The 13,291-nt window shown below is 31.2% G+C and overlaps 3 protein-coding genes across 18 annotated transcripts; 2 read left to right on the forward strand and 1 right to left on the reverse strand.

Moving 5' to 3' along the window:
• The first annotated feature begins 3,543 nt into the window (after nt 1–3,543).
• LOC123299173 (protein lethal(2)essential for life) lies at nt 3,544–4,952 on the forward strand. The gene is made up of 2 exons (XM_044881446.1): nt 3,544–3,654; nt 4,326–4,952. The coding sequence occupies exon 2, from the start codon at nt 4,326–4,328 to the stop codon at nt 4,887–4,889; it is 564 nt and encodes a 187-aa protein (XP_044737381.1). The 5' UTR covers nt 3,544–3,654; the 3' UTR covers nt 4,890–4,952.
• A 619-nt stretch (nt 4,953–5,571) lies between these two features.
• LOC123297752 (heat shock protein 70 A1-like) lies at nt 5,572–7,837 on the reverse strand. 9 transcript variants are annotated; one of them, XM_044879517.1, is made up of 2 exons: nt 5,862–7,837; nt 5,572–5,816 (listed from the first exon to the last, which is right to left on the reverse strand). In XM_044879517.1, exons 1-2 carry the CDS (start codon nt 7,699–7,701, stop codon nt 5,740–5,742), a joined length of 1,917 nt encoding a protein of 638 aa, XP_044735452.1. In that variant the 5' UTR covers nt 7,702–7,837; the 3' UTR covers nt 5,572–5,739. The 9 variants fall into 9 exon arrangements, with proteins under 9 accessions (XP_044735452.1, XP_044735451.1, XP_044735454.1 ...); XM_044879516.1 differs by having other exon boundaries at nt 5,859–7,837; XM_044879519.1 differs by having other exon boundaries at nt 5,572–5,778; nt 5,839–7,837.
• Nucleotides 7,838–9,733: 1,896 nt separating this feature from the next.
• Nucleotides 9,734–12,070, forward strand: LOC123299005 (heat shock protein 70 A1-like). 8 transcript variants are annotated; one of them, XM_044881125.1, is made up of 2 exons: nt 9,734–11,782; nt 11,828–12,070. In XM_044881125.1, the coding sequence occupies exons 1-2, from the start codon at nt 9,895–9,897 to the stop codon at nt 11,854–11,856; spliced, it is 1,917 nt and encodes a 638-aa protein (XP_044737060.1). In that variant the 5' UTR covers nt 9,734–9,894; the 3' UTR covers nt 11,857–12,070. The 8 variants fall into 8 exon arrangements, with proteins under 8 accessions (XP_044737060.1, XP_044737062.1, XP_044737059.1 ...); XM_044881127.1 differs by having other exon boundaries at nt 9,734–11,757; nt 11,818–12,070; XM_044881124.1 differs by having other exon boundaries at nt 9,734–11,737; nt 11,780–12,070.
• The last annotated feature ends 1,221 nt before the right edge of the window (nt 12,071–13,291 follow it).

Consider the following 13,291-nt stretch of genomic DNA (forward strand, 5'->3'; position numbering starts at 1 on the left):
AATTTGAAGACATCGGGAAATTGAAGAACCTAGAAATGATGGGCCCTTTTAAAGGTTTAGTCTAGTTTCGTCTATGCTTATTTAATGTACACATGTTTGCTTTCTATATGATGTAATATATCGCATATTTATTAAGTATTAAATGAAAGAAAACCAATGGTATAAAATATAAAGAAATTGTGAGATAAAAAATATAAAAAACCTATAGGTACCCCATCTTATGATTGTTTTTAATTAAATATTAAGTATAATAATATAAATATATTATTTGTAAATTAATAAATTAATTTATAATTTAATTATTAATATAATTGTGCAGGTCACATATAATTAATATTATTATTATATATATATAATACGAAATATAATATAATAAAAAAAAATTGTATAACAATAAATGTTTTTAAGAGCCGTGTAATAATTATTATATTTTTTTTAAATTAAACCATTTTTTAAACACCTTTTAGTTCCGTCGGGAGCATAAATATCCATCCCAGCTTATGGTCGAAGACCGGGAAAATTAAGAATTATTTTGCTGACGTAGGAAGAAATGGATTTCATAAATACAACAATACTTATAGACTTAGGCGCGAAATTAACCAAAAAATGTATGGGAAGTTCAGATCCAGATGTGGATTGCATCTTCTTTCTTTTGCAACCTCCTGATACGCACATGTAAATATCCCAAAGGATATAATAATAAGGACCACGTGATTGCGTTGAAAGATTGACCTTTTGGTCTGACAGTGGGCAAATTAGGATTGTTTTTGTTCGCGAAGTTAATTTTTCGAATACAACGGTAGGTACTTAGAAAGAGGCACAAATAGACCAAATAAATGTATGGGAAATCCTGATTCAAATGTGGACTTCTTCTTCTTCCTTGTGCACTCTCCTGATACTCAGATGTAATTATCCTAAGGGTAAGGTAATAAGGACTACATGATAAGACCAAAACAACCATGCATGATATGTGGCTCAATAAGAACGTCGAATTGTATTTTGAAATTGTCTGAATATGTAATTCATTTCATTACAAATTTCATCAAAATATTATTTCAAATTTTGGCAACATTTCAATTTAATTTAAAATATTTTTCAACTTGTATTACGATTATAAATCCGTAATAAACAAATTTTAAGTAATATTTACAATAAAACGATGCGAAAAACTCGTTGAAAAACCAATCATAGACTTTTCTTTCACTTTGCACTGAAAATATAGACGACCAACGCACATCTGACGAAAAAATATCACATCGATATAACCCAATTGAACTTAGAACAGAACCCTCCAGGAAAGTAATGCAGAGGACGGCCTTGAGAAACTTGGAAACGGTCCTTGGAGAAGAGGATGTAAAGTACTGGTAGTTTCGGTCAGAAATTAAAGCTCACTTGCTGAGGACAGAGTTAGAAAACGGAACTTAATGACGACCTTTCGTGTCCCACCTAAATAATCTAAGGAATAAAGTCTAAAATTTAAAAAAACGGTTCCAAATTCGATGATTTTTCGCAGAGATACACCTGTTTGAAATTTAGGTAAAATTTTGAGTAAAAATTTGGTTCCTTCCAAATTATGAATTAAATTTTATTTTAGATAAATTTATTCTACGCTTGAACGAGAAAATACATCCAATGAAAAGAAGCAAAATTAATGAATCGAATTTTTCTTCATATCTAGAATTTTCCGTAAAGTTTTTTTCCTTCCACTTGTACGCTTCCAATCCTTATAAGGACAATTATCGCATACGTATTACTAATACCCATATGAATAGGTACATTGTAAATATAATTAGATAGGTGTAGTAAGTGTATAAAAATAGGCACCCACGCTTTTACTGAAACAAACTAAATATTAAAATAATTCAATGCATTCAAAAATACACTACAAGTCTATTCACACAATGTTTTTATGATAATAATCATTTAATGTTTCTCTCACGCGAATGTATTCATTGATTTAAAAGACGAAAAAAGAAGTTTAAATTTGATCCATAAATATTTTCATTTTTCTAATAACAATCTAGAAACTACAAATTGATCCAACTTTAATATAAACTAAGCATGAAACTTTTTACAAAATTTATGTCATATTGTGTACGCTTTTTGCATAAATTTTACGTATCCGATCCGGTTACTACGGGAGTTTTGAATAATGATATCTCCAGAAAAAAATAACTAAGAAAACATAAAACATGCTCCAAGTAAAGTCAAGGATGAAGCACAAAGATTTAGGTTTTAGTTTGCGTAAAAAAACACTTATTAAGAGGAAGAGAGATAAGTAATAGAGATGAAATAGTTGGTAAAAGAGATGAAAGGGTAAGTAGTAAATACGATAGGATAAGAAGTAGAAATTAGAAGTTTGAAGGGTAAGTAATGAAAATGGAATGATCAATATAGTCAAAATATTAAAAACAAATTATTTTAACGTTAACATGTGAATGAATTGAATGAAAAACATAATATAAATAATTTTCTATTTTAAAATGTATTTCAAATATGAAAAACTTAATAAACACTTCAAAAGATTACTGTTAATCTCGAAATAGATGAACATATCAATTTGTATGTTTTACCTACAAAGTATCTAAAAAAGCAACATCAATCCTTCGTCTGCGGAGGGATGATAATGACTAACCATAATATAAAACTGGGTTATCAAAAAAATCAATTTTTTGAACTTTCAGACGTCATCTAATTTTGGTCTATTCCAGTATCCAATGTATGGTTATATCCGGTTTCGTTAAACCAAGAAAGATTCCTAAACTTTCGTCAAATTTAACATTACTGTAAAAGGAGTAAAAAATTTGGGGACTTCATTCCGTCATCTAGTTAGTGTATGGATTAATTTTATCAAAAAAACTAACGTCAAAAATGTAAACTTTGACCCAAAATTGATGTTTAAAAAAAAAATCATTCAAATCGGATAAAATTTGGTCAAGATGCAAACAAATTGATTTATTTTTTACCTTAATCAGAAAAATTTAATTTTTTTCGATCACACCCAAATTTTACATATTTTTTGATTCTCCAATAACGTAATCCGACTAAATTTTGATCAAATTTCTGGTCCAATTTAACATATCTTTTGTAAGATTCAAGAATGTGGATTTCTGGCCTCGCCTCTCTCTCTTGAAGGATTTCTAGTAGCAAAAAATATATCCAAAAATTAGTGGACTTTAACAACAAATTTCATTATGGTCAAAAAAATTTTGGAACTTTTTGCTTTTGGACTTAAACCATATCTTTAAACTGTCGGAAATACCAAATTTAAAATTTTTTACAATATTCCGTTTTTCTCCAATAAAAACTGTAGGTTTGTACCAAATTATTGTGATAATTAGTCGTAAAATTCAATAAGATAATTTTATTATCATTATTATTTCAATTATCTATCATAACAATCTAATAATTTTCTTCGATTCATCGTTTACAACTATAACGTTCATATAATTACGTGCTTTGGATAAATCATCATTCTAAATTTGGATTTGCCACGTCATATTATATGAGATCGCCGCGTCGGTGTTAGTGTATTTAACAAATATTTTTACCTATATATAAAAAGACAGTAATTTTCACAATTCATTAGTAACAGATTTACATCTGAAACGAAATCGAAAAATATTAAAACGAAAATAGACTTTTTAAAACAAAGTAAGTTTTTATACGATATCACTTTTTTTGTTAACTAACCGATTTATTGGTTATTCATAATTAATTAACATAAATTAACTAATTTTCATCAATTTTTTAATTAATCGATTAATTTGTTTTTTAAAATTAATTTTTTCATCCATTTTCTGGATAATAATTAAATATACAAAATAATTTTTTCTAAAATCGTTATATGTTAGAAAAGCTTGCTCTTTAAAAATTATTTTCTGACTTATCTACTGAAATTTTGTAATGAATTGTAAGACTAATTGCTAACTTTCATGTTCACAAAACCTAAATTATTTTTGCATTATAATTTATGTACCTATTCTTAAAGTTGCTTCCGACACCATTTCAATTCCGTTGCTTCCGTTTTCAATTTAAGCGTTGCATTTTTAAAACTTTGCAGAGTGAAAAGCCAAATATTCTTTTAAACCGTGTAAAATCTGCCAAATTTTTCATGAAATTAATAGATCAAATAGCTATTTCACAAAGTTTTTAAAATCATCGGAATCTATTTCTCCGATTTCCGAAAGGAAGGACTTACAAATGTAAACAAACAATTGACTGAGTTAATTATTGAAAGCTCACTTTGATCATTATTAATTATTTTAAGTTTTTCCAACACGAATCTTTTCTAGCCCTAATTTTAAATTTTAATTTTATTCCAGATGTCTCTTGTACCATTATTTTTCCGCGACTGGTGGGATGACTTAGAAACCACACGTCCAACCTCCCGACTATTGGATCAAAACTTTGGTATGGGAATCAATCGTGATGATTTATTATCTTCAATAGCCGTTCCATCTCGTTCATTATTACGCGCCAACAGTGGATACTATCGTCCATGGGGTAGTTTATTAAATCGACAAAACTCCAGTTCAACAATTAATGTCGATAAAGAGAAATTTGAAGTTACCTTAGATGTACAACAATTCACACCAAATGAAATAACCGTTAAAGTAACAAATGAAACAAACACAATTGTTGTGGAAGGAAAACATGAAGAGAAACAAGATGAACATGGTTATATTTCACGGCATTTCGTTAGACGTTATGTAATACCTCAAGGACATGACTTGAATGGAGTTGTGTCAAGCTTATCTTCTGATGGTGTTTTAATAGTAACCGTACCAAAGAAATCTTTACCAATTGCCCAAGGTGAACGTGTTATACCAATTAAACAAGTTGCGGCAAAAAATGATAACCAAATGAAAATTGACGAACCAAATTAATGTAACCACTATTTTTTTGAGATAATTTTATATTTATGACGAAATAAATTATTATTTTTTATATGAAAATTCTTTTATTCTTTTTATTTATTTATTTTTTAAATAATGGCAGTAAAAGAATCCTATTTTTCATTTTTCTACTTCAAAATATTTCAACTTAACAAATCAAATCGATTTTCTATTCAAAAATCATACATATATGTAATGTGAATTGCCTAAGCCGATTAATATTTGAACAACTGATTCAATTTTTCATATATTTTTCTTAATAATAATTTAATAATAAAAGATACAATTATTGAATACTAGATAAATAAATAAAAAGGTAAATAAAAATATCCTACAATAAAATGAAATGAAATCGAAAATCAGTGCGAATGAAGAACAGAAAAATAAAAAAGGAAATGAAATACTGAATTATTTGATAAATTCGATTTTCTAATGTAAGTTGATTATAAGCAATACACATTACATAGATGTAAGATTTTTATATAAAAAATGAGATTGAATACCTATACACAATTTTCTAAAGAATCGAATTATCAGGAAGATATATCGATTTTCAAACATTTAGCTAACAATATGACAAAACTAAATTTTTTTTTAAATGAGCCAAAGCCAAAGTATATGCAACTTTTATCACAGATCTGAAAAAGAATTGAGGGTGTAGGAAATAAAACCATTTTTTTTTTAAGAAAATAAATAATTTATTGTAAAAAACAAATATTGGGCTAGATTTTAACTTAAAGACTAGGAACAACAGTATCACATATCAGTCTTAAAAAAAAAATTAAATCAACAAAATTTAGAAAAATAACCAAAAAAGGAATTAATTAAATTTTGAAGAAATCTAATCAACTTCTTCGATTGTTGGACCTCCTGATTGTTGCTGGCCACCAAATCCACCATACTGTTGACCACAACTAGCTCCACCAGGGAATCCACCCGCACCAGGTGGCATTTGTGGACCACCGGCTCCAGCTCCTCCATGTAATTTTGTCATGATTGGACTACAAGTTTTCGTTAGTTCTTTCATGCGATATTCAATTTCTGATTTCTCAGCCAAACGATTGTTGTCCAACCATTGTAACGCATTCTCGCATTCTGATTGGATCTTCTCTTTATCGTTTGAATCCAATTTGTCGCCAGAATCTTCTACGGCTTGTTTCAAACTGAAGATGTAACCTTCTAGTTGATTTCTTGCTGCAATTACTTCACGTTGACGTTCATCCTCTTCTTTGTACTTCTCAGCTTCGGCCAACATTCGATCGATATCTTTCTGAGACAATCGACCCTTGTCGTTTTTGATGGTGATGTTCTTTGAATTGCCACTGCTACTATCCTTGGCCGATACATTCAATATACCATTGGCATCCAAGTCAAATGTTACTTCAATTTTGGGTACACCTCGTGGAGCTGGTGGGATTCCAGTTAAATCGAATGTTCCCAACAAGTTGTTATCCTTGGTCATCGCCCGTTCACCTTCAAACACTTGAATGGTGACAGCTGGTTGATTATCTGAGTATGTAGTGAAGGTTTGTGTTTGTTTGCATGGAATACGGGCATTACGTTCAATGATCTTTGTCATTACACCACCAGCTGTTTCAATACCCAACGATAATGGTGTTACATCGACTAAGAGCACATCTTGAATCTTTGAATCGGTTGATCCTGTTAGAATTGCAGCTTGAACCGCAGCACCATAAGCTACTGCTTCATCTGGATTGATTGATAAGTTCAGTGACTTGCCGCAGAAGTAATTTTGGAGTAATGATTGTATTTTTGGAATTCTTGTTGATCCACCAACCAAGACCACGTCATGAATTGCTCCCTTGTCCAATTTGGCATCAGCCAAAGCCTTCTCAACTGGTTGTAATGTGCCACGGAATAAATCTGAGCACAATTCTTCGAAACGAGCTCTTGATATTTTTGTGTAGTAATCAATGCCTTCATACAAAGCATCAATTTCAATGGTTGCCTCCGTACTCGATGATAACGTACGTTTGGCTCGTTCCGCTGCTGTTCTTAAACGTCGTAGTGCTCGTGGATTACTGCGTAAATCTTTTTTGTATTTTCGTTTGAATTCATCGGCTAAATGGTTAACTAGCCGATTGTCGAAGTCTTCACCACCCAAATGTGTGTCACCAGCTGTGGATCGTACTTCAAACAAGGAACCTTCGTCAATTGTTAAGATGGATACATCAAAGGTTCCACCACCCAAATCGAATATTAGCACATTTCGTTCGCCTTTCAAGTTCTTGTCCAATCCATATGCTAACGCAGCCGCTGTTGGTTCGTTAATAATTCGTAGCACATTCAATCCAGCTATCGCTCCCGCATCTTTAGTAGCTTGACGTTGTGAATCGTTGAAGTATGCTGGCACTGTGATTACAGCATCTCGAACATCTTGTCCTAAATATGCTTCTGCTGTTTGTTTCATTTTTGTAAGGACCATTGAACTGATTTCTTCTGGTGCAAAACGTTTCACTTCTCCTTTGAATTCTACTTGTATTTTTGGTTTGCCACAATCGTTGATCACTTTGAATGGCCAATGTTTCATATCTGCTTGTATTTTTTGATCATCGAATTTTCGACCAATTAAACGTTTTGCATCGAATACGGTGTTTTGTGGATTCATTGCTACTTGATTTTTCGCCGCATCGCCGATTAATCGTTCTGTATCACTGAATGCCACATATGAAGGTGTTGTTCGATTCCCTTGGTCATTCGCAATTATTTCCACTTTTCCTTGTTGCCATACACCAACACAGGAGTATGTTGTTCCCAAATCAATACCAATTGCAGGTGCCATTGTTATTTTTCTTCTTTTCAACAATACTTCGCTTTACAACAATTAAAATATTCACTTCGTTTAATAAAATATAAGTCGCTTTGTATATAGTCGTTTAGTTATAACAATTGCTTGTTATATCTGATTGCTTCGTGTATTCGTATTATTCTGTTGTTCATCGCGTCACACACTCGCTTATATACTATTCTCGCACTTCTTCTAGAACAGTCTAGAGCATTCTACTGTATTCTATGTAGTAAGTAGTTCAAATGTACGTTGATGCGCTAGACCATAATCAATGCGCTTCATTGTATTTGTGTACTAAAAATATAAAGTCATTAAACAGAGAACATACTAGAATGTTCCATTACATTCACAATATTATTGTTGCTTCTTTGTTCAACACATAGCCAATAATATTTGTTTGACTCTTTTTATGGAAAAATAACGTACGATATTTTATATTTACTAGAATATATCAGATATATGGAAATGTTAAAAAAAGTTCAATGTATTGGTGTATTACAATTTGTAAACAAAGAAGAAACATAAACATCATTTTCTCAAAGTTTCTATGCACTTTATTTCTACTAAAATGCATTTTCGTAATATTTAAACTGCATGTTCGACCTTGTTTATTTTTTCGACGATTATATTGTTTTAGAATGAGAATATTCTAGAATTATGAATATTAGTAATGATATTATGTTTTCAATTTTGCTTTTATTACGCAATTGGCATACCGTGATAAAATGATTCTATACTTTTTCGATGTATCTCATAAAAAAGTCAAGGGTATTTTTTAATTTAGATTAATTTTAAAATATAGGTCAAAATGTTTCTATTCAAGGTGTAAGCTTTTGCGAAATAATTGTATTCTAGACAATTCCGCTTAACTTTATTAAAAGTAAACGGTTAAAATTGTATCATACTTTTTCTTAGTATAGGGTTGAATAATTACAAAAGATAAATGTTAAAAATATAAATGAAAAAATTACAGACAATTTGTAGACAAGTCTTTTGAAATGAGAAATCTAACTGGATCTCAAACATTCAAAACGATTTGGAGAAGTTTTGATCGTATCTTATTTCAAATAAATTTAAAAAACACTTAATGAGAGAGCCACGAAAACCACGAATATATTTAAAAAAAATTCAAATGTTAAGATCTAAATTGACTTTAAATAAGCAAATTTTATGCGGTAGGTGTAATCCATTGGCAAATTTTTAAGTGGGGCAAAACAAAATTTATTTTAATAAACCTTTCATATTCATACCATTGACCAGAGAATATATCTTTTACTGATATAGTCTATGCCATTGACCAACCCAAATCACAGCTGAATCATAAAATGAGTGGGATCAAACATTTTATATAAAATAAAAATTATAAGACATTTCTATCTTTTGGTCTTGGTAATTGTTTTGGTCGAGTTTGAGCTTTGAATACGGCCCAAAAAAACTTTTATCTAAATATCTGAAAACATTTTAGGCAGTCCACTTTAACATTTAATGTTTCGAGGTAATAAAAAAGAATTTCGATTACTTTGTAAAAGAGTATTTTCATGGAAAAATATGTAATTAAAAATTACATTAGAGGTTTCTATCATATTCATTGAAAAAAAAAAAAAAAAAAAAAAAAAACATAGAAACGTCGAGAAAATGATATTTATGTTTCTTACTTTGTTTACAAATTGTAATACACCAATACATTGAACTCTTTTTAACAATTTCATATATCTAGCATATTCTAGTAAATACAAAATATCGTACGTTATTTTTCAATAACATGAATCAAACATATATTAATGACTATGTGTTGAACAAAGAAGCAACAATAATATTGTGAATGTAATGGAAAATTCTAGTATGTTCTCTGTTCAATGACTGTATATTTTTAGTACACAAATACAATGAAGCGCATTGATTATGGTCTAGCGCATCAACATACATTTGTATTGATATGTGTGCTATAGAATTACAGAGAATACAGTAGAACGCTCTAGACTGTTCTAGAAGAAGTACGAGAATTGTATATAAGCGAGTGTGTGACGCGATCAACAACAGAATAATACGAATACACGAAGCAATCAGATATAACAAGCAATTGTTATAACTAAACGACTATATACAAAGCGACTTATATTTTATTAAACGAAGTGAATATTTTAATTGTTGTAAAGCGAAGTATTGTTGAAAAGAAGAAAAATAAAAATGGCACCTGCAATTGGTATTGATTTGGGAACAACATACTCCTGTGTTGGTGTATGGCAACAAGGAAAAGTGGAAATAATTGCGAATGACCAAGGGAATCGAACAACACCTTCATATGTGGCATTCAGTGATACAGAACGATTAATCGGCGATGCGGCGAAAAATCAAGTAGCAATGAATCCACAAAACACCGTATTCGATGCAAAACGTTTAATTGGTCGAAAATTCGATGATCAAAAAATACAAGCAGATATGAAACATTGGCCATTCAAAGTGATCAACGATTGTGGCAAACCAAAAATACAAGTAGAATTCAAAGGAGAAGTGAAACGTTTTGCACCAGAAGAAATCAGTTCAATGGTCCTTACAAAAATGAAACAAACAGCTGAAGCATATTTAGGACAAGATGTTCGAGATGCTGTAATCACAGTGCCAGCATACTTCAACGATTCACAACGTCAAGCTACTAAAGATGCGGGAGCGATAGCTGGATTGAATGTGCTACGAATTATTAACGAACCAACAGCGGCTGCGTTAGCATATGGATTGGACAAGAACTTGAAAGGCGAACGAAATGTGCTAATATTCGATTTGGGTGGTGGAACCTTTGATGTATCCATCTTAACAATTGACGAAGGTTCCTTGTTTGAAGTACGATCCACAGCTGGTGACACACATTTGGGTGGTGAAGACTTCGACAATCGGCTAGTTAACCATTTAGCCGATGAATTCAAACGAAAATACAAAAAAGATTTACGCAGTAATCCACGAGCACTACGACGTTTAAGAACAGCAGCGGAACGAGCCAAACGTACGTTATCATCGAGTACGGAGGCAACCATTGAAATTGATGCTTTGTATGAAGGCATTGATTACTACACAAAAATATCAAGAGCTCGTTTCGAAGAATTGTGCTCAGATTTATTCCGTGGCACATTACAACCAGTTGAGAAGGCTTTGGCTGATGCCAAATTGGACAAGGGAGCAATTCATGACGTGGTCTTGGTTGGTGGATCAACAAGAATTCCAAAAATACAATCATTACTCCAAAATTACTTCTGCGGCAAGTCACTGAACTTATCAATCAATCCAGATGAAGCAGTAGCTTATGGTGCTGCGGTTCAAGCTGCAATTCTAACAGGATCAACCGATTCAAAGATTCAAGATGTGCTCTTAGTCGATGTAACACCATTATCGTTGGGTATAGAAACAGCTGGTGGTGTAATGACAAAGATCATCGAACGTAATGCCCGTATTCCATGCAAACAAACACAAACTTTCACAACATACTCAGATAATCAACCAGCTGTCACCATTCAAGTGTTTGAAGGTGAACGGGCGATGACCAAGGATAACAACTTGTTGGGAACATTCGATTTAACTGGAATCCCACCAGCCCCACGAGGTGTACCCAAAATTGAAGTAACATTTGACTTGGATGCCAATGGTATATTGAATGTATCGGCCAAGGATAGTAGCAGTGGCAATTCAAAGAATATCACCATCAAAAACGACAAAGGTCGATTGTCCCAGAAAGACATCGATCGAATGTTGGCCGAAGCTGAGAAGTACAAAGAAGAGGATGAACGTCAACGTGAAGTAATTGCAGCAAGAAATCAACTAGAAGGTTACATCTTCAGTTTGAAACAAGCCGTAGAAGATTCTGGCGACAAATTGGATTCAAGCGATAAAGAGAAGATCCAATCAGAATGCGAAAATGCGTTACAATGGTTGGACAACAATCGTTTGGCTGAGAAATCAGAAATTGAATATCGCATGAAAGAACTAACGAAAACTTGTAGTCCAATCATGACAAAATTACATGGAGGAGCTGGAGCCGGTGGTCCACAAATGCCACCTGGTGCGGATGGATTCCCTGGTGGAGCTAGTTGTGGTCAACAGTATGGTGGATTTGGTGGCCAGCAACAATCAGGAGGTCCAACGATCGAAGAAGTTGATTAGGTTTCTTCAAAATTTAGTTAAATTTATCATCATTGTTCATTGATTTTAATCATTTTCGTTATCTCATTTTAAGTCACCGTACCTCTCTAAAAAAGTATTAATAATTTTAAGGCTGTAAATATTGATATTTTTGTTATTGTAATGAAAATTGGGCTAGATTGTTAAGTTATTCTTTTCACATTGAAAAATAAAATTATTTATTTTTTAAATTAAATCTTGTGTTTTCTTTTTGTTACAATTTTTTTATTTTCAGCAAACTATGAGACGACTTTTGTATACAGATATGATAAATCAGTTGCCTAACAATCATCTAAAGAAAACTTTTAAGCAAATTTGTGACGCGACTTTTGTACACAGATATGATAAATCAGTTGCCTAACAATCATCTAAAGAAAACTTTTCACAAATAATGTAACAAAACATATTTTTACTATATTGAACTAAGTTTAAAAATTACTTCACAAAATTAAAAATACACAATATTTGCAGGCAAGTAACTTTTTGGCCCTTGGTCCTTTTGGGCTCTACCAGGGCTCATTTTTAGAGCCAACAAGTGAACTTGAAGATAGGCTACAGTAATTTACTCCAGGATTCCAGGTTTAGTCACAGTAATTTTAAATCTCATTATGGCTGAAATCGTTGAAGCGCTTGACAATAAGCAGTCAGACATAGGACCTGACCTATCTTTCGTAGCAAATTCGGAACAGGAATGATTGAGCTTTTACCATGAAGAATGAAGGAATTAAATAAAAAACCAGATTTTTTTAGAAATATTTTTTGAATATATTTGGTTCCAAATACTATGTCTCTATAATACAAATATCAATATGAATGTAATAAACATTTATCTAAAGCCATATGAATTTTTATTTTTATTTATTTTTTTATATTAAATTTCAGTATAACAAATAGGCCATAATAATGACTTGAATTGGTAAAATATTCAAATATATATATAAATACATACAATTATTAATAATCAATCAATCAATATATTAAATTATACAATATTTAAATCTTTTTGTTCTTTTTAAAAATATAAAATAGAAAGAAATATATTTTTAATAATTAAAGAAAAAAATGGTAACAAAATATCATTTTATGTTTAGTTTTTTAATTTATTTAAACTAATAAATTGGGTGTTGATGGCAATGGCAATATTTGCTGTGTAATGATCATTGCATATATTGCCAAAAATATTTTGAAACGACACATATTCGATAGTATGAAAAGTAATTTTCATTTAGTTACACACCATCGGAAACGAAAAAAATTGTTTGTGTCGGAATTTGATAAAATTAATTTTACAGGATATATTTCACCAAAAGTCCATGAATGGTTGTAGGTATACTTAATGTCTGAAATCGCTTTAAGATATAACTCTGGTGTCGATTTCAGTCGATATCTCTCGCACAACTCGTTCAAGGATTTTAGT

The sequence above is a fragment of the Chrysoperla carnea genome, chromosome 4 (assembly GCF_905475395.1).
Source record: "Chrysoperla carnea chromosome 4, inChrCarn1.1, whole genome shotgun sequence".
Classification (NCBI taxonomy): Eukaryota; Metazoa; Arthropoda; class Insecta; order Neuroptera; family Chrysopidae; genus Chrysoperla; species Chrysoperla carnea.

What these genes read in the sequence shown, in the direction of transcription:
- LOC123297752 (XM_044879515.1), bottom strand. Translation starts at nt 7,701, where the DNA reads ATGGCACCTGCAATTGGTATTGATTTGGGAACAACATACTCCTGTGTT.
- LOC123299005 (XM_044881123.1), top strand. Translation starts at nt 9,895, where the DNA reads ATGGCACCTGCAATTGGTATTGATTTGGGAACAACATACTCCTGTGTT.
- LOC123299173 (XM_044881446.1), top strand. Translation starts at nt 4,326, where the DNA reads ATGTCTCTTGTACCATTATTTTTCCGCGACTGGTGGGATGACTTAGAA.